Source organism: Grampus griseus (genome assembly GCF_964374135.1).
Source record: "Grampus griseus genome assembly, chromosome: 6".
Taxonomy (NCBI): Eukaryota; Metazoa; Chordata; class Mammalia; order Artiodactyla; family Delphinidae; genus Grampus; species Grampus griseus.
In genome coordinates this window covers 107,810,569-107,838,442 of record NC_139000.1, presented here as the reverse complement: position 1 = coordinate 107,838,442, position 27,874 = coordinate 107,810,569, and the positions used below count along the sequence as shown (strand labels likewise).

The 27,874-nt window shown below is 38.3% G+C and overlaps 1 protein-coding gene across 2 annotated transcripts in view; it reads right to left on the bottom strand.

Annotated features, from left to right (window-relative positions):
• GLRA3 (glycine receptor alpha 3) overlaps positions 1 to 27,874 on the bottom strand; it is a gene marked incomplete at both ends in the record, with an annotated part of 155,120 nt that overhangs the window by 13,238 nt on the left and 114,008 nt on the right. The window contains 4 exons of one of the 2 annotated variants that reach the window (XM_082657174.1): positions 2,508 to 2,552; positions 4,846 to 4,989; positions 18,649 to 18,863; positions 20,930 to 21,067. In XM_082657174.1, coding sequence (XP_082513300.1) covers positions 2,508 to 2,552; positions 4,846 to 4,989; positions 18,649 to 18,863; positions 20,930 to 21,067 — 542 coding nt within the window. The remainder of the gene's footprint in view (positions 1 to 2,507; positions 2,553 to 4,845; positions 4,990 to 18,648; positions 18,864 to 20,929; positions 21,068 to 27,874) is intronic. The other variant, XM_082657173.1, reaches the window with a different exon arrangement.

Genomic DNA, 27,874 nt, shown 5'->3' with positions numbered 1-27,874 from the left:
TTTTGAAGTAAGATAGGATATAAATACATATATAAATGGAAGTTTTTGTACTGATAGTCAAAATGCAGTCAGTTATTTAAAAAAGATAACTATCACGCCTAACAAAATACAAACTTGGTAATTATTTTTTGAATCTAGAACTAGTGGTCCATTCTTATTTCATTTGTGTACACAAATAATAATTAATGTACAGTAATAAGTAGGAAGATAGAGGTACTAGAACACCGTGTGTATGTGTTTTCACTCAGCAAACCATTGCAGTATTCTACTGCAGTGCAGAAGCTGCATGAAATGCATTAAAGCAATCCCATATCATCCATATTGCTCAACAAATAACATATGTTCGGAAATATTTTGAAGACTTTATAACCCTCCAGGACTCAAGTAATGATATCATACATGGGAAGAGCAACTTCCAACCAAAATACTTTCATATCATGCATGCACCCACACACACACAGCCCCGGGGATAAGCATTTATGACAAGGTGCAGCGGTGGGTGATCAGCACGCAGCAGGCTACGACAGTGTGGGGTGGGGAAATTTGGATACAAGAGTGAATGTGCATCCTTTCACAGCATATAAAAGGTTCCCTGGTACCTTCATAGAGGAAAAAGTAAGGTGTAAAAGATTGTATGCAATGCCTAAGCCAATGCTGAACCAACTTAAAACTTTCCTTGGAATACCATGTACATCAGTGTACAGCCCTCTGTTGTGATCAAGCTTTCTCTAAGGGGGTGATTTTAGTTATTGCCCCTTTTGCCAAACTAAAGTACTAAGAAGAACTCATGCAAGTCAGTACTCATGACAAAGGGCATGGCATCCACCTTGAGCCTCCTTTTCATTATATTGATTTAAAGATTTTGATTGCTCAGATTGTTTCTAAGCAAAGTGCATAGTTTAAAAAAAAAAAAATGAGGAATTCATTCAGCCCAGAAGGCTATTAGGTTGACAAAAATCGTTTTCAAAGAGTGAAAATGATCAACCCCAAATTTGCATGATGATTAGAATATTATAAAACTAAATGGCGTGCACGGATTTCTAATCAATGTATTTGCATTTATTGTATTTTAGAGTGTGTTTGCATTTTAAACGATATTGTAAAAAACCATACTGTTTCTTTTTTAAAAAATAAGTATTTATTGACTGTTGGTGAAGGAAATCTGATTTTTTTCATCAGACCTCTTTTTGCATTGTTTTGTAAGGCAATATTTAATTGAATACATGTATTTTATACTAATGCTACTATATGTATGAACTGTTTAGTTACCGAAAATTTAAATATGTACCTTTCCCAAAGAGGCTACTATGGGCTATTGTGCAAATTCAAGGCAATTAATTTTTTAAAAATTACCGTTAGGATAATCAAGTAAAAGTAATTGGATCATGTGAATTTTTTTTCCACCAGGGATGAAAACTGAAGAAGTAGCTAGCTATATTGGGAACAACTATGCAATTTTAGTAGAAAAGAAAAATAGTTCAGTGATTATTTAACTAAGGTGTGTAGTAGAATCTTCTGGGGAGGTTCTTCTGTTTTGTTTTTTTTGATATGGAGCTTTTTTTTTTTTGAAAGTCTTTATTGAATTTGTTACAATATTGCTTCTGTCTTATGTTTTGTTTTTTTTGGCCATGAGGCATGGGGGATCTTAGGTCCCTGACCAGGGATCAAACCCGCACCCCCTGCATTGGAAGGCGCAGTCTTAACCACTGAACGGACCTCCAGGGAAGTTCCTGGGGAGGTATTTTAAAATACACTGTATCCCAGAAATTTTAATTTAGTAGACTGGACTGTTTGTATATGATTTCCCAAGCTAAATTCTTGGCTTTTGGTATGTTTAAAATTTAATCACTGAGTGCTATATTATGGACCTCCAAGTCAAGCTACTGATATGCTCTACTGTAGATTACATTTCTAAATATTTAGCCATTATAATTGGACATGTGTCCTTGTGACCTCTTTTTAATCGAACACTTCCGAGGATGCTATCAAAACCAAAATCATTCATTTACTCTAAAGAATCTCAACATGTTTTAACATTAAGAAAGGATGCTTAAGATACACAGGCCGGACAAAGCATTTTATTTTTGCCTTATTTTTAGGTCTCTATTTTCTGGCAAGAGGGGCTGTTTTCAGAACTTATTTATATAAATAAATTTCCCATTTATTTTGAAACTAATTTTGTCAAGGCATATGATTATTTCTTCTATGGAGACTATTATAAGATACATGTGATATTTCTGTTTAATATATATTTTAAAATCATTTTGACCAGTTTGGTTAATAGGATGAAAGATAATATTTCAATATCTTTTGATTGAGCGAGGGAAGACAAAGTGAATTGTTAGAAAAAGAGAGTATCCTTAGCTGAAGGGGGTTGGTGGTTGTTCAGCTCTAAGTGTGCAAGGGGCTGTGTTTCCCCACCAAACACTGCCTGAGTGCACAGTATGCTGGCTGCATTTCTACCAATGACCACATTCCTCTACTTAGAGTTAAGAAAGTGAATTTACCGTGTCTGAGAAACGGTAAAACTTCTCCAATGCAAAAGCTTCTGTCTGTGGGAAGGTAAAGTGGACCAAAAAGGATTGAGAAACCAGAGATAGATGATTAAAGTCATAGATGATTAAATATAATTGCACAATTGGTTTTAATTGCATAGATCATCTTAACATACATATGTATCAATTAATAGATTTTCACATATGCAAGGTATCCACCCCCCAAAGTATGAAGTGAACTTAAAAAAAAAAAACACTGGTTTTTTTTTCCTGCACTAAATGTTAATTACAATATTTGCTCCCTGAATATTTCAAATAGTGATTAGAAAATAATCAGGTGTAACTATTTTTGCATTTTGATACTTTTCTAGAGTGCCAATCACTAGAAACATTAATCTTGCTGTCTTTCTGTGAGCCAAAGAATAAGGGGTGTCAAATATTTTTATCCCCATACACTTGCAGGTGGTAAAATTGGATAAAGAGCTGCTTTGGTAAGGATTTTTTTTTTTTTTTTTTAAGGAGAAATCAGAATTGAGTATCTAAACTTGTAGCCTGTTATGTTAACCATTAGCTACTCTGACTGCTGGATGTGTGATGGGTGCAGAAAATGTCTGAGCTCTCAGACCTCCCTTTGGACACCACATGTGAACGACTTCCCATTTCTGGTGTTTGCAGCACGTGGCTGATACATCCTACATGTAGGAAGGAGAAAAAAGGTACAGAAATGAAAAATAAATGTAAAAAAGTGAACGAAAATTAGAGGGGGAAATAAGTGTTGCTTTACTTCTGATTCATGTTAGAAGGAAAAAATAGTCTTAATCAGTCATTAATGGGAAAAAAAGACAACAGCTTCACCCTGTGATACAGAACGCTTTGTTCTGTTACAGTGCTTCAGCCTGTGCCAGGTATCATATGAAAGAGAGGAGCAATAGGCAGTAAGGGAGGGAAAGAGAAGGAGGAAAGAGAGAGAGGGAGGGTTGGGCAGAGTGAGAAAAGTATAAGGAAACCAGCAGACGGGGAGAGGTCGGGGGCAGGAGATAAAGAAAAGTTAATCTCTCCATGAAAATATATGTTAATGTATAAATGATGTGCTTTCATATTTATAAAAATTTGATCAAATGCAAGCCCTGGCATTGTTTCTTCTGTCCACCGTGTTACCCAGAGTATTGCAATGCTGAAACTCCTTCCATGCTACAGTGAATTGGGGTATTTATTGGAGCAGGTGATGATTCTGGGGAGTCAATTAGACATGATTGGATAAGTTACTGCCTTAGAATATGTTTAATACTGAGTAGGCTTAGCACTGGGAGATCATGGCTTAGAGCTTCTTAAAAAAATTTATAAAATATATAAATCACAGTCATTCAGAAACCATAAGAAATTCCTTAAAAAATTAAATCCTTAAAAATGCACACTACATATAAACCAGACTATTACTTTTAAGAGTTGAGAATGTTTTGACTTAAATATTACAGTATTTTGGATTCTGGCCACAATTTCTCCTGTAATATACAACTTTGATATTTCTCTTGATTAAGAGACCATTTGCGTTCAAAATGTCAGCTGGCACATTCACATTAAAAGTAAACTCAAAGATATGCTGGTTGATAGAGACTCTCCCTTGCAGAAAAGGAAAGGGGCTAATTGAAATTATGTAAATATAAAGAGAGATGACATTACAAGTCTTAATAGAGGTGAACAACTGCCATCCTGTACTTACAAATCCAATTAGGAGATTACTTCTACAATTTCATGTGGTATCCCAATGATGCTCTAAATAAAATTTCTTCTGGGTTTGACTTATCAAGTGATAGCAAGGCAAAAATACACCTTATTGTGTTTCGAGTGGGGATTCAGAAGAAATGTCTTAAAAACATAAAAGTGTACATAAAAAGGAGACCACAGAGTTTTACATCAACATCATAGTATTAATAAATAGGTGATATTTGATGGAAACAATTAAAGGAATTAGTTCGAAAAAAGGTACAACTTTAATAGCTATATTTGTTGACTTATGTCAAGTAAAACCATCAGAGACACTGCAACCTTGCCAATAAGAAATGATAGATTTTGTTAGTGGAAGCAAATAATGGTGTCGTTCCAAGACATACATTAGAAAGAAGTTGATAAAACTCTCATGTCACCAGATCTGCTGTGTATAGTTTGATGTTACCATTTTCTCCCTGAGGCTATTTTTGACAATGTAAGTTTCAGCTGGACAAAACCAAAGGGACACCATTTCATTTAGTCCCTGTCCCCATTTCCTCTCTGTACCTCCCTATTAAATATGCCAAATTCAGTTTCCAGGGAGAATTGTATCCCAGAGAACTTAATGCATTTAATCGCCTACCCTATTCTTTCTCTTTCGTCGAAATCTCAGAAGTTCTTTATGTTGTCTCGATACAAAATTGACAGCTGCATATTCCAGTAGTGCTGAAAACACGAAAAGGAGACACACTGCCATCCAAATGTCAATAGCTTTGACATACGAAACCTAGCCAGGAAAGAAACAGCGAGAAAATTGACTTGTCACTTCCATTGAGCACAATAATGAATTATACTATTTATATACCAGCTTGGAAAAAAAAAAGCAATGAAGTAACATTTCTTTTTTTTTTACTTAAAAATTTTTCAGAAATTAATTCTGCAAGTTTTATGTTTTAGTCATACATTAAAATGTGTATTTTTTCCTAATAAGTTTTTTCAAATGAAGCGCTAGACCAAATGTATGATGAAAGAAAATAAGATGAAATGTAATTTTACCTTCAGGGTAGAATAGTATCATGCTTGGTAAGTGTGCAGTAACATTGAAATATACCTTTAGGGTAGCAGAATGCTTGAAAAAGTATGAAGTAATATTGAAACATAGATAATGCTGTTGAACTTGTAGCTCCTTATTTTCTTCATGAAAAATGTTTTTTATTTTGAAATAATTTTAACCCTACAGACACTTTGCAAGAACAGTAAAAAGAACTCCCAAGTTCTGCAGTTGTTAACATTTACATTTCTCTCCCTCCCTCCCTCCTTCCCTCCCTCTCTCTCTCTCATCTCCATCTTTATATGCTTTTCTGCCTGAATTATTTGAGTGTAATATGCAGACATGATGCCCTGAACATTATGTGTTTTTTCTAAAAAAAAAAAGGACACTCTCCTACACCCAGTTAACCCTTCAGGTCTCACGCTAAACTTCACCCAAATCCGGTTCAGAATCCCAGGAAACCTGTGCTTACCTGAACACATTGCATTGTAATTGCTTGTTTCTTGTTCTCTTTCTGTTTAGAGTGTGAAGTCTCTGAGGACAGATGGCATCTGTTTTATTCTCCGCCACAGTGTTGTTTGACCCATGTGTGAGTGAATGGGCAGATAAATGAAGGTGTAAAATGTCAAAACATGGGGAAAAGTGAGCCATAGGTGATGATTCATATGGAAATTCACTTTCTGGAGTGACACGCTGGTAATACCTTGGAATAAATTGATTTTCTTTTCAAAAGAGGTGTCAACTTACATGTGAAATATGCCAACAAAGGGACCCTCTGGGTCTCCTCCTGCATCTTTTTTTTCTAACACCTTTATTGGAGTATAATTGCTTTACATTGTTGTGTTAGTTGCTGCTATATAACAAAATGAATCAGGTATACATGTACATATATCCCCATATCCCCTCCCTCTTGTGTCTTCCTCCCACCCTCCCTATCCCACCCCTCTAGGTGGTCACAAAGCACTGAGCTGATCTCCCTGTGCTTTGCGGCTGCTTCCCACTAGCTATCTATTTTACATTTGGTAGTGTATATATGTTCATGCCACTCTCTCACTTCGTCCCAGCTTACCTTTACCCTTCCCCGTATCTTCAAGTCCATTCTCTATGTCTGCATCTTTATTCCTGTCCTGCCCCTAGGTTCTTCAGAACTTTTTTTTTTTCAGATTCCATATATATGCGTTAGCCAACGGTATTTGTTTTTCTCTTTCTGACTTACTTCACTCTGTATGACAGACTCTAGGTCCATCCACCTCACTACAAATAACTCAATTTCATTTCTTTTTATGACTGAGTAATATTCCATTATATATATATGCCACATCTTTATCCATTCATCTGTCGATGGACACTTAACTTGCTTCCATGTCCTGGCTATTGTAAACAGAGCTGCAATGAACACTGGGGTACATGACTCTTTTTGAATTATGGTTTTCTCAGGGTATATGCCCAGAAGTGGGATTTCTGGGTCATATGGTAGGTCTATTTTTACTTTTTTTAGGAACCTCCATACTGTTCCCCATAATGGCTATATCAATTTACATTCCCACCAACAGGGTGAGAGGGTTCCCTTTTCTCCACACCCTCTCCAGCATTTATTGTTTGTGGATTTTTTTTTTTTTTCCCAGTACGCGGGCCTCTCACCGTTGCGGCCTCTCCCCTTGCGGAGCACAGGCTCCAGACGCACAGGCTCAGCGGCCATGGCTCACAGGCCCAGCCGCTCCGCGGCATATGGGATCTTCCCAGACCGGGGCACGAACCCGCGTCCCCTGCATCGGCAGGCGGACTCTCAACCACTGTGCCACCAGGGAAGCCCTGTTTGTGGATTTTTTAATGATGCCCATTCTCACCAGTGTGAGGTGATACCTCATTGTAGTTTTGATTTGCATTTCTCTAATGATTAGTGATGTTGAGCATCCTTTCATGTGTTTGTTGGCAGTCTGTATATTTTCTTTGGAGAAATGTCTATTTAGGTCTTCTACCCAGTTTTGGATTGGGTTGTTTGTTTTTTTGATATTGAGCTGCATGAGCTGCTTGTATATTCTGCAGATTAATTCTTTGTCAGTTGCTTCATTGGCAAATATTTTCTCCCATTCTGAGGATTGTCTTTTCATCTTGTCTATGGTTTTCTTTGCTGTGCAAAAGCTTTTAAGCTTCATTAGGTCCCATTTGTTTATTTTTGTTTTTATTTCCATTTCTCTAGGAGGAGGGTCAAAAAGGATCTTGCTGTGATTTATGTCATAGAGTGTTCTGCCTATGTTTTCCTCTAAGAGTTTGATAGTCTCTGGCCTTACATTTAGGCCTTTAATCCATTTTGCGCTTATTTTTGTGTACGGTGTTAGGTAGTGATCTAATCTCATAGTTGTACATGTACCTGTCCAGTTTTCCCAGCACCACTTACTGAAGAGGCTGTTCTTTCTCCACTGTACATTCCTGCCTCCTTTATTAAAAGTAAGGTGACCATATGTGCGTGGGTTTATGTCTGGGCTTTGTATCCTGTTCCACTGATCTTTCTGTTTTTGTGCCAGTACCATACTGTCGTGATTACTGTAGCTTTGTAGTATAGTCTGAAGTCAGGGAGCCTGATTCCTCCAGCTCCGTTTTTCGTTCTCAAGAGTGCTTTGGCTCTTCGGGGTCTTTTGTGTTTCCATACAAACTGTGAAATTTTTTGTTCTAGTTCTGTGAAAAATGCCATTGGTACTTAAATAAGGATTGCACTGAATCTGTAGATTGCTTTCAGTAGTATAGTCATTTTCACAATGTTGATTCTTCCAATCCAAGAACATGTTATATCTCTCCATCTGTTTGTATCATCTTTAATTTCTTTAATCAGTGTCTTATAGTTTTCTGCATACAGGTCTTTTGTCTCCTTAGGTAGGTTTATTCCTAGGCATTTTATTCTTTTTGTTGCAATGGTAAATGGGAGTGTTTCCTTAATTTCTCTTTCAGATTTTTCATAGGAATGCAAGAGATTTCTGTGCATTAATTTTGTATCCTGCTACTTTACCAATTTCATTGATTAGCTCTAGTATTTTTCTGGTAGCATCTTTAGGATTCTCTATGTATAGTATCGTATCATCTGCACACAGTGCCAGTTTTACTTCTTCTTTTCCGATTTGGATTCCTTTTATTTCTTTTTCTTCTCTGATTGATGTGGCTAGAACTTCCAAAACTATGTTGAATAATTGTGGTGAGAGTGGGCAACTTTGTCTTGTTCCTGATTTTAGTGGAAATGGTTTCAGTTTTTCACCATTGAGAATGATGTTGGCTGTGGGTTTGTCATATATGGCCTCTATTATGTTGAGGTAAGTTCCCTCTATGCCTACTTTCCAGAGAGTTTTTATCATAAATGGGTGTTGAATTTTGTCGAAAGCTTTTTCTGCATTTATTGAGATGATCATATGGTTTTTCTCCTTCAATTTGTTAGTACGGTGTATCACGTTGATTGATTTGCATATATTGAAGAATCCTTGCATCCCTGGGATAAACCCCGCTTGATCATGGTGTATGATCCTTTTAATGTGCTGCTGGATTCTGTTTGCTAGTATTCTGTTGAGGATTTTTGCGTCTATGTTCATCAGGGATATTGGCCTGTAGTTTTCTTTTTTGGTAACACCTTTGTCTGGTTTTGGAATTAGGGTAATGGTGGCCTCATAGAATGAGTTTGGGAGTGTTCCTCACTCTGCTATATTTTGGAAGAGTTTGAGAAGGATAGGTGTTAGCTCTTCTCTAAATGTTAGATAGAATTCACCTGTGAAGCCATCTGGTGCTGGGCTTTTGTTTGTTGGAAGGTTTTTATTCACAGTTTCAATTTCAGTGCTTGTGATTGGTCTGTGTATATTTTCTATTTCATCCTGGTTCAGTCTTAGAAGGTTGTGCTTTTCTATAAATTTGTCCATTTTGGATAACTTTATTATCATTACTCTGAATTCTTTTTCAGGTAGACTGCCTATTTCCTCTTCATTTGTTTGGTCTGGTGGGTTTTTACCTTGCTCCTTCATCTGCTGTGTGTTTCTCTGTCTTCTAATTTTCCCTACCTTACTGTGTTTGGGGTCTCCTTTTCACAGGCTGCAGGTTCGTAGTTCCCGTTGTTTTTGGTGTCTGCCCCCAGTAGGTAAGGTTGGTTCAGTGGGTTGTGTAGGCTTCCTGGCAGAGGGGACTGGTGCCTGTGTTCTGGTGGATGAGGCTGGATCTTGTCTTTCTCTTGGGCAGCACTGTGTCCGGTGGTGTGTTTGGGGTGTCTGTGAACTTAGTATGATTTTAGGCAGCCTCTCTGCTAATGGGTGGGGTTGTGTTCCTGTCTTGCTAGTTGTTTGGCATAGGGTGTCCATCACTGTAGCTTGCTGGTTGTTGAGTGGAGCTGGGTCTTAGCGTTGAGACGGAGATCTCTGGGAGAGCTCTCGCTGATTGATAATACATGGGGCCAGGAGGTCTCTGGTGGACCAATGTCCTGAACTCGGCTCTCCCACCTCAGAGGCTCAGGCCTGACACCCAGCCGGATCATCAAGACCTTGTCAGCCACATGACTGGCATGCCTTCAGAGTTGGAGAAGCTGGCCTGCAGTGGCTGTCCTGCGCTGCACATTAGAATCACCTGCTTCTTCCTTGTTTTGCCCCAAAGGCAGTGTTCCACAGAGAAAAAGATTAGCCTTGAAAATAGTCACAGCTCTGTGATGGCTTTTTTTTTCCCCCCTTTGTGCTTAGTCAGGTTTCACTTGCTCACAGGGGGCCACGTGCAGAGGCCTTGCACCCAGCTCTTCTGACCGGAGTTACTAGTGCGGAATGGCTGCTGCCAACACCTCAGCTCAGGCGGGCCATGTCAGTCCTCCTGCATCTTAAGTGTGATTTCTACTGATCAGAATGACCTCTACTGAGCAAAGAGATGTATGCCTTCAATTTATTCTAGTGCTGTGCTGAGTGTCCAGCTCTTTGTAAAGTGTAGATTTAAATCTCATGAGCTCTGCAATTATGTCAGAAATTTCTGGTTGCCCTCAAATACATACAGTCCTGGAAGATATAATACAGCTTTCAAAGGCACAGTCTCAAGCTACACCCTTCCTGGAAGAATATAACTCATAGAGTGTGTGTGCATTTTTTAACAACCTGGATCTATAATAACATGACCAAAGAGATTAAATCAGATATTTAACTTCCAAATGAACCCGATGACTGTTTTCAATGACAATAGACCTATGCAAACATCATCTGTGCAGCCAGCCTTCCGCTGCCTGTGATCCGTACCTGAGCGTTGAGCCTGAAAAGTCTATTTTCCTCATCCTCTCCTGACTCCCATCACCAACTTCAACTCTCTTTCTCCTCCATCGTCTCTGCCCCTCCACGGACAGCAAGCACAGGCCCTGGGAAGTTTGGAACTCTAGCGCTAGTAACTTCAAAATAAAGCAGCAGTTCCTATGCCAACACGTTCACGATGTATTCACAACACACGACTCACTCCCTCTGTGACTCAGAATATCACCTTCTTTCCACCCGCTGTCACCTCTGTCCTTTGAGGCAGTCTCACTCTAAGCCAGCCCATCCCTCTGGACCACCTTGCTGAAGTCCCATTGTCCACCGTGCTGTTGGAACCCTGACTCTATTTTAAGCAACCATCTCTCCTCAGTGTGACTCCTTGGACATATGAGTATGAGAAAATGAAACCTGAATATCTGCTAATTAGATGCACCAGGCAGGAAGACTGTTGTCTTGGAAACCAATCCAAAGCCACGTGTGGAAGACCACCTCCTTCTCTCAAAGCACGCTCTTCCTGTGGCTCCTTGACCCACATTCTCCGGGTTTCTTCCCTCCACCCAACCCCACTTGGCTCCGCGGGCCTTTCCTCCCCTTTCTGAGATCCTCAGAGACATGGCCTGTGCCCCTTCTATTCTCACACTGACACTTCTCACTTCTAGCCCTTACCTGTTTCCATGGATTCAGTTCCTCCTCTGTGCTCTGGGCCTGCAAATCTCCATTTCCTGACTGAACCCCTCTCTAACCACGTTCTTACCTGACAGTACCTTCTGGATGGCACACGCACCTCAGACTTAATCTGACTTAAAAAGAACCTATGAATCCCTACCAGACTCAGCCAAATGAACAGCAAACACACACAACGGCCACTTCCTCCTGGTGAAAAGGCGGTATGCTGTTCGTGGTTGTTCACCTCCAAATCTAGGATTCTCTCATAACAAAGACCCAAGCCTGGGAATCCTACCTTTTTGCTATTTCTCAAATGTATCATTTTCTGTCCTCTCCTACTGCCATTGCACTGATCTCCACCACAATAACCTGTTTCGCAGTTTCTCCTAGTGCTGAAGTTACAGAGATGAGGAAGACGGACAAGATACATCTTTAATTGAACCTACATTCAAGTGGGGGAAAACATACAGTAAAAAATAATCACATAAATAAAGATAATTTAAGAGAACTGCAAGAATGAAACTGCAATAGGGTAATGGGAAGAGAAGGACAGTGCGAGGGGGGCTGTGTTAGTTGGGGATGATCTGCAAAGCCCTCTCTGCAGATCTGACAGTTACCATCTCAGGCCACTTTCTTACTGGCTTACTGTGCTCTACTTTCCTTCCTTCAGTTCTTGGCACCTGAAAGCGATTGACAAGCTCCATCCTGACTCAGCAGCTTTGAACTCCTTGTTAACTTCTGTCTGGAACATTCCTTCCTTTGTGTAACTACTGGTTAATTCTTCAGGTCTCAGCTTAAAAATGACATTCTCAGGGAAACCTTCTACAAATGCCCAGAACCGTACAGCCCCTTCCTGCCTTCCTACCTCTGCTTTGCTCCTAGAACCCTTGTCTCAGGTCACTCATCACAGTTGTAACGATGTTTATCTGTGGGTAGTCCTTATAAGGTGACTGCTGGATAGCATCATTTAAATGTCCCCCCTTCAGCCAATGACTCTGTTCCACAATCCCTAAGGGCTATTTTCCAAAAACTTTGGTTAGCAGGATTCAAAAATGAGTATGTTCTTGAGGATTTCAAGGTGAAAGATCTATATTGATATTTTAGCAAACTATGTGTTGATAGCAAACAACAAACAATTCATCTTATTATTGACCTGGCCCCACTGTATCAACATTATCTATTTACATATCTTTCTCCTTTCAGGCTAATATATCTTGTGAGCTAAGACAAGGGCCAGATCTTATTTGCCTTTGTATTTCTAGGACCCAACACAGTGCTCGTTATACTATGGGCTCTCAGATAATGTTCAACTGATTGAACCATGTGAAGTGACTTGCCATCATTGGCCATTTATTATTACAGAAATAATTATAATAACTAACATGCCAAGAATATTCTTAGTAGTGTCCATAAAACTACTGAGTATTCTTAGTAGTAACACTTTTAATCCCCAGAATAGTTGAGGAAACTATTCCCATTTCAAAGATGAGGAGACTGGGACATGTAAAATAACTTGTCACATAGCTACTGCTATAGACTGAATGTGTCCCTTCAAAGTCCCAGTGTTGAACTAAAGCCCCCAAAGTGATGGTATTAGGAGGCTGGAGCTTTGAGCGGTGATTAGGTCATGAGGGTGGAGCCCTCATGAATGAGATCAGGACCCTTATAAAAAGGACCTCAGAGGGCTTCCCTGGTGGCGCAGTGGTTGAGAGTCCGCCTGCCTATGCAGGGACACGGGTTCGTGCCCCGGTCCGGGAAGATCCCACATGCTGCGGAGCGGCTGGGCCCGTGAGCCATGGCCGCTGAGCCTGTGCGTCCGGAGCCTGTTCTCCGCAACCGGAAAGGCCACAACAGTGAGAGGCCCGCGTACCGAGGAAAAAAAAAAAAGGGACCTCAGAGAGCTCCCTTGCCCCTTCCACCATGAAAGAACACAGCTAGTAGATCACCAGCTATGAACCAGGAAGCAGGCCGTCACCAGACACTGAATCTGCCAGTACCTTGATCTTGAACTTCCCAGCCTCCAGAACTGTGAGAAATAAGTTTCTGTTGTCTATAAACCAGCCCATCTATGGTATTCTGTTATAGCAGCCTGAACAGACTAAGGCAGCTACCAAGCTGCAAAGCTAGGATCGAAAGACAGCTAATCTGGCTAAAGAGCCATAAACTCAACTACTATTGTATCAATATATCACCTGGTTATTAGGCTGCTTCTATTGAAGCTACCACCATAAGTTAACAACTGTGAACACACTAAGTAGAAATAACTCTCTGTATCTTAATATTCCAGCCTCTTCAACTTTTATCTGAGAGTTAAGAGTGAAGTCAGCACATAAAATACATGCTGTAAGGTCCTATATGTTTGTTGGTTCTGATCCGAAAATCTAGCAATCAGCTTCCTAAAAGACAATGTAGAAAAGGAGTTATGAGCACTGTAATTACCGCATAAAAATAAAATAGTTGCTCTGCAGAAGCAAAACTAGATCAGGGAAACATTGTATCCTCAGAAATACAATGAAAGTCTCCCCAGCAACATTCTCACATTAACTATAATGAAGTGTTTTTATGAGCTGGGAGACCATTGACTACTTGCCATGTGATAATCTGGGACCAGATTAGCTTGATAAATTACCACTTGAATGTGCAGAGCTGGTTTACTGCAAGGCTTTATCTTTTTCATTCTAAAAAATAAGTTTTAGGGACTTCCCTGGTGGCACAGTGGTTAAGAATCTGCCTGCCATTGCAGGGGACACGGGTTCCAGCCCTGGTCCAGGAAGATCCCACATGCCGTGGAGCAACTAAGCCTGTGCGCCACCACTACTGAGCCTGCACTCTAGAGCCCACGAGCCACAACTACTGAAGCCCGCACGCCTAGAGCCCGTGCTCCGCAACAAGAGAAGCCACCGTAATGAGAAGTCCCTGCACCGCAACGAAGAGCAGCCCCCACTTGCTGCAACTAGAGAAAGCCCGCGAGCAGCAATGAAGACCCAACGCAGCCAAAAATAAATAATTTTTTTAAAAATTAAGTTTTATAATGTAGGGAAAGGAATATAAGCATCATAGGTTCTGTAGACTTCTTTCCAGAAGAAAGTTTTTTTTTCCAGAAAAATCTGCATTTATTCTACTTTGCAATGTTATTAGAAAACAGAGAAAGTCTGCTTCTGGTGTCCTGAATATGTGTATATTGGATTTTATCATGATTAATTATCCTGGTTATAAAGATTGGAATCCATTGCCCATTGCCCAATTTAATTACCGCTGATATTTACAATTTACTCTCCTTTAAAACTGCAGGGTATTTTTTTTTAGAAGAATGAGAGCTAATTAGAAAAGAACAGAGTAGTGAATACAAATACTTCATTTTCCTTCCCATCCCGTCTTTTCAGTGTAATGTCATGTAGATCTTTGCGTGCCCACACAATCATGGCATCCAAATATAAATATAGCAGTTAGATTTATATGTTCTGACAGCTGTAATCACTTCTATAGTTCGTGTCTTTATGAAGAATAAAAACTTAATATCAGTGCTTTGTGACCACCTAGAGGGGTGGGATAGGGAGGGTGGGAGGGAGACGCAAGAGGGAGGAGATATGGGGATATATGTATACGTATAGATGATTCACTTCGTTATACAGCAGAAACTAACACACCATTCATTGTAAAGCAATTATACACCAATAAAGATGTTAAAAAAAAACAATGTGAAAGCTATTATGTTTTCTAAGAACCAATGTTTTTATTATACTGTACAGTAGATACATGGCAATATTTAAATTCTTTTTCATTAATTTGGTGATTCTCAGGGGAATATATGATTCTACATAAGAGTAATTCAATTGAGTTTTTACATTCTTTTTGAGAGAGATGAAAAAATGGCATATTCTTGCTTTTCAAGTTAACTATGGAGTAAAGTTTAAAAGCTCACACTGTCTTTAAGTTATCTGCATGACATTTACTCAATAGACCTATATCATGTACTGATTTAGGCTCTGAGGATAAAAATATGTAAGAGATAGTTTGTCCTCTCAAAAAGCTACTCCTGGTGGGTTTCACAAACAAATTGAATGGGGAAAAATATTGCTGTATACCCAGATCTTCCCAGAGTTTTCTAAAGCAATTCTTTCTAGAATCATAGTTTACAAATTAAAATGATATTTTGTCCCTCCTATGATTTTCTCTATTCTTACCCATCCCTACACTTAATAAAAAATATAATTCCCTCAGTGCCGGGATCTTAACTATGTATCAGTGTAAATCAAATATATACTCAAAAATAGTTCAGTGACTAATACTATCCTCTCTTTGACCCCTGATTAAAATCTAATTCTCCCAAGGAGGATTGCTTTTCACATCTAAAAAAAAAATCACAAAATGTTAGGAATCTCAACGAGTTTGGGGGAAAAGTTTTGGGGTGAGTGCGTCTAGCTTTTAACTGAGCTGTCTAACCTATTCTGCGTGTGGGGGAGAGATGGACCTAGAAGAGGAAAGGAGAGAAGGGACTTTGAATATGCAGGTCCATTTCCAACTGGAGGAGGAGGGCCAACCACAAATACATCTTCTTTCCCCCTCTTTCTGGACTTTCTTTTACTCTTAGAAGAACCATCTCTGGTCTGCTTCCCTATGCATCTGTAGTTTGCTCCTTGAAGTCTGAGCCTTGGGTGTCCTTTCCGATGATTCCATGTGACCGTCATAAACATCTCAAACTTAACATGTTCAACCATAGAACTCTTACCTCCCCCAGCCTTCCCCATGAGTAACTATTACCACTACTTGCCCAGTTACTTAGCCTAAGGCTACCCTTGACTCCCACCTTTCCCTTACTCCTCAAAGTCCAGTTCATAAGCAAACGCTGTCTATTTCATCTCTATTTGAGATTTTCTCAAAAAAAAAAAATCTACCTCTTTCTAAATCCATCTGCTACTCTCCATCTCTGCGACTACCAATCTAGCCAGACCATCCTCTGCTCTGAGCTATAGTTTTCTTGGTAGTATCTCTGCTTCCATTTTTACCTCTTCCTATTAAGAGTCTTCCAAACTCCATCCAAAATAAACTTAATCCTTACTAACTTCTATAAAATCCTCCACGACATGGCTCTATGATCACTGCCATTTTTTCTCACTCACTCTCCTCCAAATACACAATGTTAGGAAGTGTTCCTAAGTTTTGCAACTTTGAAAAAATGCTGGCCACGGGATGCATTGTCACCCTCTTCTGGTCACCTAATGCAGGCACTGCGGAAATGCCAGATTGCTCCAAGTTCCAAGAAATGAATCACAGGAGCCTTCTTGCTGTGGGCTATTACATGCCTGATCTATGACACCGCAGAATCCAGTGCAACAGGAAATATCAGCGAGGAATCTCAGGTCTGTAGTTCACAAGGCGTTGGCTCAAGTACATTTTCTGAGATTTTCTACTTTGGGTCTTACTTGACCAATGTCCAAGCTCCTTCTTATCTACAAGAGATGCATTGGCAGAGAGCCTGGACAGAACACTAAGCGATTATCATAAATTAGTGATTTATTGTTTCTTCCTCCTGTGTCTGATAATCCCCTATTGTTTTCCTGAATTTAATTTTGTTTTCCTCCTTCCTGGATTTTTGTCAGTATGAGAATGGTGGATGTTTCTGTGGCAAGATTTTCAGGCATTTGAGGGTTCTTTTGTGAGGTTGAGAATAGCAGATCTTAAGGTGCGTGGTTTCAGACTCCTATTCCTAAATGCAAGTGTGAGCCCTCGCCCCTTGCCTTTCCAAATCACAGAATCAAGATTGCGTTTTTCAAGAGAATTCTACTCTTTTGAATGATCTCATCCAATAGGATAATTCTTGTTTATTCTGGGACTTCAGCATCTGTCATCCTGAATTCTAATGTACATAACGTCTGTACATAACCCATTCCTTAACTATCACAAAGCCTAAGATGATATAATCACCAACTCTTAAGATATCTGTTTGCTAATCAATTCTTTAAATCTGTTATCATATTTCCAGTGTCTCTATGATCTGAGAGATGGAGAGGTTTTGTATATATCTATGTGTGTATTTGAGCTAATGACTGAAAATTTATTCCTTCCCTGAGATCACAGTGAAATTAATGCCTTTAAAAAAAACTTCTTGAGAAAAACTACAAAGTCATCTCAGACCTTTCTTTCCTTAAAACAACAACAACAACAAAAAAAAACTCCTGTCTCTGTTCTGTTTTTTTAATTTATTGCTTTCTTTATTTCTGTTTCCTCCACCCAAACCTTCATGCTCTCCCAATTCTGCTTTCATCTCTGTATCCAGATGTCTTTTTGCTCTGCCTCACAGAAACTGTAATTTCCTTAAATGAATCACTAAAGTGCCCCACTATCTGGATAACAACTTACGGAATGAATGAGCTTTCATTTCTGTTTAGCTCGTGGAGAAAAAAATCAATAAGTAAACTGGCAATTTCATTTACAAATTGACTATGGAACTTCAACTATTACTCAGAGCCCTTGAGACATTTATCCGTATATAGAAAAGCATTTAATCTTACAAACAGATTTACAATTTTCATTTGGATGATATTTTATAAAACACTAGTTGATATAGATCATTTTGAAAATACAATTATGTGTTAATAAAAGTAAACCTTATTTTGAAAGACAACCATTAAATCTTAGCAAGGCACAGTGAGCATCGTTAAATATCAAGTTCTTCTGATAGTAAGTAACATTTTTAGTGATAAAATATCCTGCCATCAACTTTTATTTATTTAGACATTTTTAATTGAATAAATTGAGCCAGAGGATGCAATTCATAGTAAGGGGTAAGGAAGCCATGACAGCAGATTTATAATTTACTTGGCATGGCAGGGAGATAGCATCAAATGCACCAGGAAAGTGAATATGATTTTATTACATTAACGTACATCATTGTAATGAAAAGAATAGTGAAGCTTGTTGGAGGTCAGACAGGATTACTTAATTTAGACAGTAGAAATTTCTCTCTTAGAAATTTTTTCATTTAGAAAAAGAAAATAATTTTCTATTGCTATGTTGCTAAATGCATAAAAAGGTATTCCTATGTTTTATTTCAGCACATCTTTAAAACACACAAAGTATATTTTATAATAAAGTGTTAACTGTCTCATGTAATTTATTGAATATTGTACTGACCGTGGAAAACAGAATGGTTGTCTGGGTACAGAAGGGTTGTGAGTGTATCATCGTTTACCCTCCTGATCACGTGGCTGACGGGAGCTGTAGCTGCCACTGCCCAGCATCATGAGAGCAGATACCATACGTCACTGGCCCAGCAAAAGATCAAAATTCAAAACTCGAAGTGTGGTTTCTACTGAATGCCTATCACTTTCACACCATATAAAAGTCAAAAAAATCGTTAAGTCGAACCATGGTAAATCAGGGACCAACTGTAAATACTACTGAAAAAGATCTGGCCAAAATGGATAATGATATATATACATATTAGTGCAAATATGCGTGTGTGCCCATTTAGCGCACTTACCTTTGGTAAGGAAGCTCGTGATCCTGAACTCTGTGTAGTCATAGTCAGCACGGTGGTTATTCCCAAGGCTACCCTGGCTGGAGCAGCATCCATATTGATCCAGAATGAAACCCAGGAGAGAATGACAATCAGGAGACTGGGAATGTACATCTGGATCAGATAGTAGCCCATTTGTCGTTCAAGATGGAATCGCACTTCTATACATGTAAACTTTCCTAATTGGTTGTGAAATAAATGCAGTAATTGGTAAAAATAGGTCTTTGTTATTGCAGCAAATGTCACAATTTTGTTTTCATCATAATTTTGCCCTACACCTTTCTGTATAATTATACAATTATAATGAAATTATATAACTATTATTTCTGTATAATTATAAAGTTATAATGAAATGGGATCCCAAATCATATATGCAAATTGTTTTCTGTTTCTCATTTTTCTGTTAGCACCTAGAAGCAATGTAATAGAACAGTGTACTATTTCAGGAAATAATATATAATCTTATTACTTCACATTTGATTAGCACTTCATACTTGCAAAGTACTAAAATGTCTATTATTTCACTTGATTCGTGTCTGCTTTTATGCCTTCTTTTAAACACTGTACTTTGAGGTTCTAGCCAGGGTAATTAGGCAAACAATTAAATAAAAGTCATTTAGACTGAAAAGAAAGCAGTAAAACTATCTTTATAAGTTGAAGCCATTACCTTGTATTTAGAAAATCCTAAAGAATTCACTAAAAATCTACTTGAGCTGAAGAGTTCAGCAAGGTTACAGGATACACTATCAGTATACAAAAAGCAATTGTGTTTCTGTACACTAGCAATGGAAAATCCAAAAATTAAATTGAGAAAACAATTCCATTTATAAGAACCAAATAAAATAAAATATTTAGAAATAAATTTAACAAAAAAGTATAAAACTTCTACACTAAAAATTACAAAACACAGTTGAACAAAATTAAAGAAGATCAAAATAAATAGAAAGTCATTTTGTAGTCATTAATCAGAAGAGTTAATATGGTTAAGGTTGCAATACTTCCCATATTGATCTACAAATTTATTGCAATTTCTATCAAAATCCCAACTGGCTTTTATGCAGAAACTGACAGGCTGATCTTAAAATTAGTATGAAAATGCAAGGGACATACAATAGCCAAAATAGCCTTGAGGGAAAAAAAGAACAAATTTGGTGAACTCACACTTCCCAATTTCAAGACTTGCTACAAATCTACGATAATCACAAAATATGGTACTGTCATAAGTAAAGATATACAGATTAATGGAATAGAATTGAAAGTCAAGAACTGATCATTTATGGTCAATTGACTTTAGACAAAGGACTGAGACTATTCAACAGGGAAAGCATGGTCTCCTTAACAAATGGTACAGGGAGAACTTCGCTTTTTGGAACTTTCTAGAATTTTTTTTCCCAATATGTTCAATCCCCAGTTGGTTGAATCTTTGAATGTGAGCCCATGGATATGGAGGGCTGACTATATAGTGAAAGGCCAGGTCACAATTCTGGAAATGTTGAGCCCAAGAAAAATCATAGTTACTATATGGAAATAATAAGAGCAGCCACAGATGCTAGTGGGAGGCCACGCGCTCACCACTTTGGAGTGATGCATCATCTGTGGGCAGTTTAAGGGAACTTGCAGATTAGGCAATTAGAAGAGATATTACGGAAATAGCCAGTTCCAGTTGTGAGAGAAGTGAACAAATAACATGAACGTACAAATCTTGCAGTCTTTGATGTTGATGACTGTATCTGATATTTATTCTCAAAGGTAAAACGCTACTGTGTCAATGTGAGTAGTAGGTGCTTAGTAACAATATCTTGAAATGCATGACATTGTGGCTAAACTAAAAATTTAGGCAAGTGGAGCCTTAAAAATAAAGCGACCTCTTTCATTTTTTAAGCAAACACAATGTTTACAGCTACAGGACAGTTAAAAAGTACATTTTATCGCTCACATAGAAATTAAAGGAACTTTTTTGGAAACATCATTACTATATAACTATAGGCATTTCACAACAAAAGAAATTAGTTAAATATAACTGAACACCAAGCATTTCTTTTTTTCCATACAAACCAATTATATAACAAGATGTGATGAGTCAAAGCTTCCGTAAGTTTCAAAGACATCCATTCTCTGCTCTATGACTATAAAAAAAATTCAGCTATAAATTGTTAAAATAATTAACCTAGCGCTATAATTAAGAAACATCTGAATATCATAAAACCACAAGTCATAAGTGTAATGAAGAACATTCAACTCCTACCTGTGTTGTAATGTTTAGTGCAGTATCGTAAATCTTTCTCTTCTTTCAACAGAAACTGGGGCAAAGTGAGTCCTTCTGCCACTTGTACAGGTGCCTCATCTTGCCATTCAAAAATGAGATCATTCATTGTGTACCCAACTAGGCAAAACATAATAAAAATATTTATAGCGAAAAGGGCATTCAAAGGAGTGAAATTTAAAATAATCACTTGTAGTGTTCCCATAGGATGGGAAGACCAAACAGTGTCACCTTAACTCTATTGATTGAGCTATGCATGGCACAATTCCAGTCTACTGAAGTCTTTTCATACAGAATATTTATCAAATAATGTAAGAGAATGTAGTAGGCTAATAATAAGTATGGCATGGCATGTAGGAACCTTAAAGAATAGGCATATACATTCTTTCCTTGGAATGGGCAGCTACTGCATTAACTCAGCAATTCATTTTGGTTCCACTGCATTAGATCTCTCCTCACCTTTTCTCAAATTATTCAGGACCCCTTCAACAAAAACTGAAATTGTCACGGGTTAGGAAATGACCTAAACTATAACATCCATGGAGGGAACGAACCAGAGCTGATACCTTTCTTGGTTTAATCATTAACTATTTCAGTTTATGGCATCTGCTTCTACGTCCCGGGTCCCAAAATGGACAAAAGGATATTTTAGATAGAAATGTCTGCTGTTCAGGGAAAATCGGTATACAAAGAAAATCCACGTTTGTGGAGGGATAAACTCTTGCACATAGCATGAGTGAATTCTGACTAGAATTCACGAATATATTTTGTAATAAGCCAGTGTCTTTTAGCAAATTAAAATGTCATCTGTCTATAGGAGTGGTATCTGAGGAAAGCAGAATTTGATCTTTTTCTTCCCTCTGAGTGAGAAGCTGTTGAAAGGTGCACTTGAAGGCCGTTGCAGAGAAGGAGTCAAAGGGAACTTCACCTGCGGGGAAGATTGCAGGTGGTCAGAGTTCACAGCTGCCCCGGAGGTAGGAAGAGAGGAAGCACAGTCTGGCCTTTGAACTAAGGCAAGGGGCCAGGTAAAGGAAGCAGAAGCTCTAGGTGCATGAAGCAAGTGGCAAACAAGGGAAAGTGTCCCAAACAAATTCTCTGGTAGCTAATGTTGTCGACAAGGGGCTGTGTGCATGATTAGAAACAACTGGCGCGGGGCAGATTAGGCTGAGCAGGGCGAGGTGTCTGGAAGGGAACTGATCACCCTTCTTCCTCCCACAATACCTGGAAGACATCTCTGAAAGAGCTGAATCTGATCCAGCTGTGGTGATAGTGACTGGAGCCAGATGCCCAGCCCACCCTCCTGACCCGTGGGCACACCTCACGACATCCACTCCACTGGCTACGGGGAAGGTGGCTTTAGCAGCAGCAGCATCCGTATGATGGCTCATTACGGAGCAAGCACTATTTGGTAGAGGTTGTAAAGTCCTCCAGACTGAAGGGGACACGCCTGAATTCTGGTTCCAGGACAGATAAGAAGACCTGCAAGACTGTCCTCTAGACCATTGGACTTAGCACAGCAAGGACTTATGTTTGACTTGCTTACACTGGAATACATTTCATTGAACCCTGCAATTAATGATTTGGTGGCTAATAATAGAAGGCTTTCACTTTTATCTGTAAGTCTTTTGATATATCCATTGTCTATACCACCTTACCTAAAGAGAAAACAGATGCACATTTCTCAAGGATCAAAAGGAAAATAGGCACTGATTCTTATTTACTTCCAGGTAAGACAAGTACCCTATTCTTCCATATGTGCAATCCCCGAAGACAAAAATATGTGAGATATTTCCCAATTTAGACAGATAAATGGAGAAATGAACTGAAACCCTGTTTTGTTTTTATGTTCTAAGTTTTTCTTAGGGTTTTCTGTGAAAAGAAAGTAGCTCTCTGAAATTCCCTCAAAGACAAGGCTTAGTTAGTCTCTGATGCAATTTATAGACAGCATACTCAGCTTGCTCTTGTGTCAAATAATCATGTACACTAAGTGATTTAGGCATGGGCATATCCTAGTCAAGCTATGCTATTTCCTTAAGGTCCATAAAGTATTTAAGTTTGAAACCAGAAGGAAAATAGTGAAATGACAATTTTAGGCGGTAATGCTTTTATTCTAAGTAACTAAGTGGATGTTCAAGGAAATTAACTAAATGGTAATTTTGCCTCAATAAGCCTTCAAACATAACTTTAAAAAAAAATCAGTACTTTTCTACACAGTTCACAGTGTTTTAGCATCCTTATGCTTTTGGTTGGCAGAACTTTATACAATTCTGAGAATTGCCAAGGTGAAGAGACCGGCTAATGAGATTGAGGCTGTGAGCTGAATGGCCTTGTACCATAATGAGTTCCACAACAAGGAATACTTCATTGAGGGAACAAAAGCATTAACCCTACCTTCAGCCAACAATCTTATAGGGTAGCTGCAGGGAAACGTGTAAACAAATGACTCAATGCAAGCAAACACCTGTTTCTTCAACAAGTATTTGTTCGGCACAGACCATATATAAGGCATCCTACTGGGTTTCATGGGATGTGAGGTGCTATTACCAGGTAGAAAATAAGTGGCACGGGGGAGGTTCAAAGTGCTATGTGCTTTCAGAAGAGGGATCTGTAATAGCCATTTAAGCCTCATTTGAGTTGCACCTTGAAGAAAGGCAAGACCAGCATATAAAGAACATGAGAGACGGTGAGGCACTCAGGCAAAGGAAACAGTATAATTGGTTGAAAGAAACCACAAACTCCCAAGGTTCATAATAGGAATAGCAATAACTTTATTTATCTAGAGCCAGTTTGCATGAAGAAGCATATGGAATGAAAAGATGAATTAATGTAAGATTATGTAAAATTTACACTCCAGGTTGCAAAGTTTGATTTTTTAAAATTCCCTGTGGGCAATGATAAACAATTGAAATCTTTTGAGCAGGGGAGTGACATGACAAAAATTGTGCTTTAGAAACATTACTCTAGTAGAACCTTCTCATGGGATTCACAAAATCCAAACTGCTTTCATATTCATAAGACATTATCTGCCTTTTTCCTTGTGTTGACATTGGTCCAGATGGTGAAAACACAGTAAGTAAAACTTCTAGTGCTTCAGAATAAAAGTGGTGGCTGCAGACTGTGCTAGTGGTTATTGTATTCTTTACTGCCGTATCTTGCAGTATAAACAATGCCATTTTATTTAAGAATGTCCTCAATCCTTGATGAACCAATAACAATTATAATCTTAGTAAATTTTGACCCTTATATAAATGTCCTTTTACTATTCTGGGTATCAAAATGGGAAGTACGGATAAAGCACTTCAGCTGCACGTTGTAACACGATGGTTCTTTTAAGGGAAAGCACTGGTGTGATTGATTTGCAAGTAAACCAGCTGGTTTTGCTCGAAACACCATTTTTACTTGAAAAAAAAATGACTGGCAAACTGCAGTTATTACAATTAGGTATATGGCCAATCATTTTCTTGAAAATAAAAGAAGTGAGTGAACCTATCGTGTTGAGGGAAACAACTGACAGTATTTGTTGTCAATGGTAGATTTTGAGCTTTCTATTTAACATTAAATTTTGGAAAAATTATTTTCCCAATACTTAAAGATTTTTTGATGAGCTCAGTGGTGATATTAACAGATGTGACTTTTCAATATTGTATAATGTTATGTGTCAATGTTTGGAATATCTGAATAAGTCATTAAGCTAATGTTTTCCAAATGATCAAAGCATGATGTTAAAAATCATGCATAGGCAAAAGATCCATTTAACGTTCAAGACACAAACAGATTTTAATTTACAAGAGCATGAAGAGTTCATTGAAAAATATACAGCAAAGTGATTTAGTTATATATTCATATTTTTTTCAGATTATTTTGCTGTATTTTACTATACACCTGAAACTACCACCATATTGTAAATCAATTATACTTCAACAACAAAAAAAGAAGAGTTCATTGCTATGGTTTCCAATTTCACACTGCAACCAAGATTTAAGAAACTACCACCTTCAGAAACTAAGGGTTTTTTCCCCCATATTACAGAATTTCCTTCTTTTTAAAGGCTGAATAGTACCCCACTGTATGTATATATTACATTTTTTGTCCATTCGTCTGTCAATGGACATATAGCTTGTTCCCACATCTTGGCTACTGTGAACAGTGCTACAATGAACACAGTAGTGCTAGTATTTCTTCAAGATCCTCATTTGAATTCTTGTGATAAATACCCAGAAGTAGGATTACTGGATCACACGGTAGTCTTATTTTTAGTTTTTGCGGCACCATGGATGAAGCTCAAGGATATTGTGCCGTGTGAAATAAGCCAGCCACAGAAAGACACATACGGCATGACTTCACCTGTATGAGGCATCTTAAATTATCAGATTCATAGAATTAAAGAATGGAATGGTGACTGTCAGGGGCTGAGGGATGGGGAAATGAGAATACTCAACAAGCATAAAGTTTTAGTCAAACAAGATGAATAAGTTCTAGAGATCAGCTGTATCGCATCATACCTACACTCAACAATAATGTATTGTACGCCTAAAACTCTGTTAAGAAGGTAGATCTCATGCTAAGTGTTTTGAACACAATAAAATAAATTCAATTTTAACAGGTTTATCTGCATTCTTGAGAAGGTAAAGAAAAAATTTTCATTCTTCCTCAATGGTTCTTCAGGAATATAAGGTAGAGGTAATACTTCAGTAGATCATTTTGTCAAAATTGGAAATTAATTAAATATATAGTTAAGGGAAAATAAGAAGTTAAAGAACTTTTCAAAGTTTCAAGTCTAAGTCACTGACAAGTAGCTATGCCACAGTCTTTGCTTACATGTCATGTCAGTAGAGTAGCCTTCTCTGACCATCTTATAAAATACTTTTCTTCCAAAGAGTCTACATTACCCTTTCCTGTTTATTTTTTTCCTTTGAACTACTCTTTACCTGCCATGGTATATAGTCATCAAGTTTTTATTTTGTTTATTTTTTATCTAGCCTCCTGGAATTTAAACTTTATAAAAGCAGAGATTATTCTATTTTAGTCACTGACATATTTTTCCAGTACCTAAAATAGTATGTAACATGTACGAGGAGGTTGACTGTTTGAATTAGAAATAGATAAAGGGAAAGGAGGAAGATGTGCTTGTGTGTTTGTATCTGATGGGTTTACTTGGCGGTACACTGAATTTAAGATGCTAGCAGGAGACGCAGGTGTGGCTAACAAGTTTGAACGTTGATTTATATGTTAAAAATTGTTGAAATCACGGACCTATACATTGAAAGTGAGATCAGGATTGTAGTTATAAGTTTGAGAGTCACCTACCTAAGGATGATATTAAAATTATAGACTATCTGAGATTATCAAGGGAGATAATATATAAAGGGAAAAAAAGCTATAGGAGGGATCAGAGAATTTTCACCTTGGAAAGAGAAAGGTGAAGACAGAAAAGTAACAAACAGGAAGTTCAAGAAGGCACATTTCAGCTAAATAAGTGTAAGTGAGAATGTTCTAAAAGAATTTCACAGTGGAATTGGTAAGGTAACAAGTTTCCCTCAAGCAGAGGCTAGGAAATGATCTGTCAGGAATGTTATGAGACCCTTAATCATTGTGTTAGTTAAAATAGATGAACTCCAAAGCCTTTTCCAGCCCTCTGATTTTATGATATCATTGAATATAGCCTTATAAATCTAATTAAAATACACTATAAAAAAAGAATAGGAGGGCTTCCCTGGTGGCGCAGTGGTTGAGAGTCCGCCTGACGATGCAGGGGACGTGGATTCGTGCCCCAGTCCGGGAGGATCCCACATGCCACGGAGCGGCTGGGCCCGTGAGCCATGGCCACTGAGCCTGCGTGTTGGGAGCCTGTGCTCCACAACAGGAGAGGCCACAGCAGTGAGAGGCCTGCGTACCGCAAAAAAAAAAAAAAAGAATAGGAAAGGATTAGTTACTGTTAAAGAAACAGGCTGATCAAAGGAATCAAAGTTAAAGTGTAGAAAGCTATCTAAGCATGTATAAACATCAAAACTTGTGCCAATTGCATGCGGCACTGTAAGTGGGGGGAGGGGGGTGTAGAACATCAAGTGGATCATAGCAGTGTGAATACCTGTGGGGCGGGAAAGTAAGACGTAGGTATAATCTTGAGATGCAGAAAAAGCTTCTGGAGCCTGAACTTCTTGAGTGGTACCTCTGGGGCTAGTCGAGAGTGGGCCATAGCAGAACGCAGCCCAATGTTCAGCATCTGGTAACGACATTGATGTCCATGTGGAGAAGCGGCAGCATGGCCATAATAGCCTCACAGACTTTGGTTCAAGACTCACATAAACCCAGACACTGTTTCCTAACACTATGAAAGAGGGGGAGTCCTGAAGAATTTATGATGTTGGACTTCTCATCAACTTTGGCGAGTGGAGAGCTTGCAATGGATGTATGCAAAATTTTTTTAAATGTGTATAATTTTGTGCACGCAAATATCTTAGAAAATACACTCCTGATATATATTTAAATAAAGAATCATAGTTTGAAGCACCAAAAAATGGGTTCAATAGATATGCAGTTAATATGCTGTGGAAGTCTGCAATATTTGAAAGAATTGTAATTTTTCCTTCCGATCTTTTCCAGCCCTCTGTAAAAAAGCCCTCATGCAAATTCCCAATTTCTCTGACATTAGATAAGAAAATAGTTTTTTAAAAACTCTAATTAAACATAAGAAATGGTAGGGGGCTTGTATAAGATATCAGGAGATATAAATTTATAATCTTTTAAAAAATTCTTGTTATGTCATTAGAGAATTTCATATTAAAACAACAAGAAACCAACACACCTATTAGAATGACCAAAATCCAGAATACTGACAACACCAAATACTGACGAGAGGATGTGGACTAACAAGAATTCACTGCTGGTGAGAATGAAAAAATGGTACAGCCACTTCGGAAGACAGTT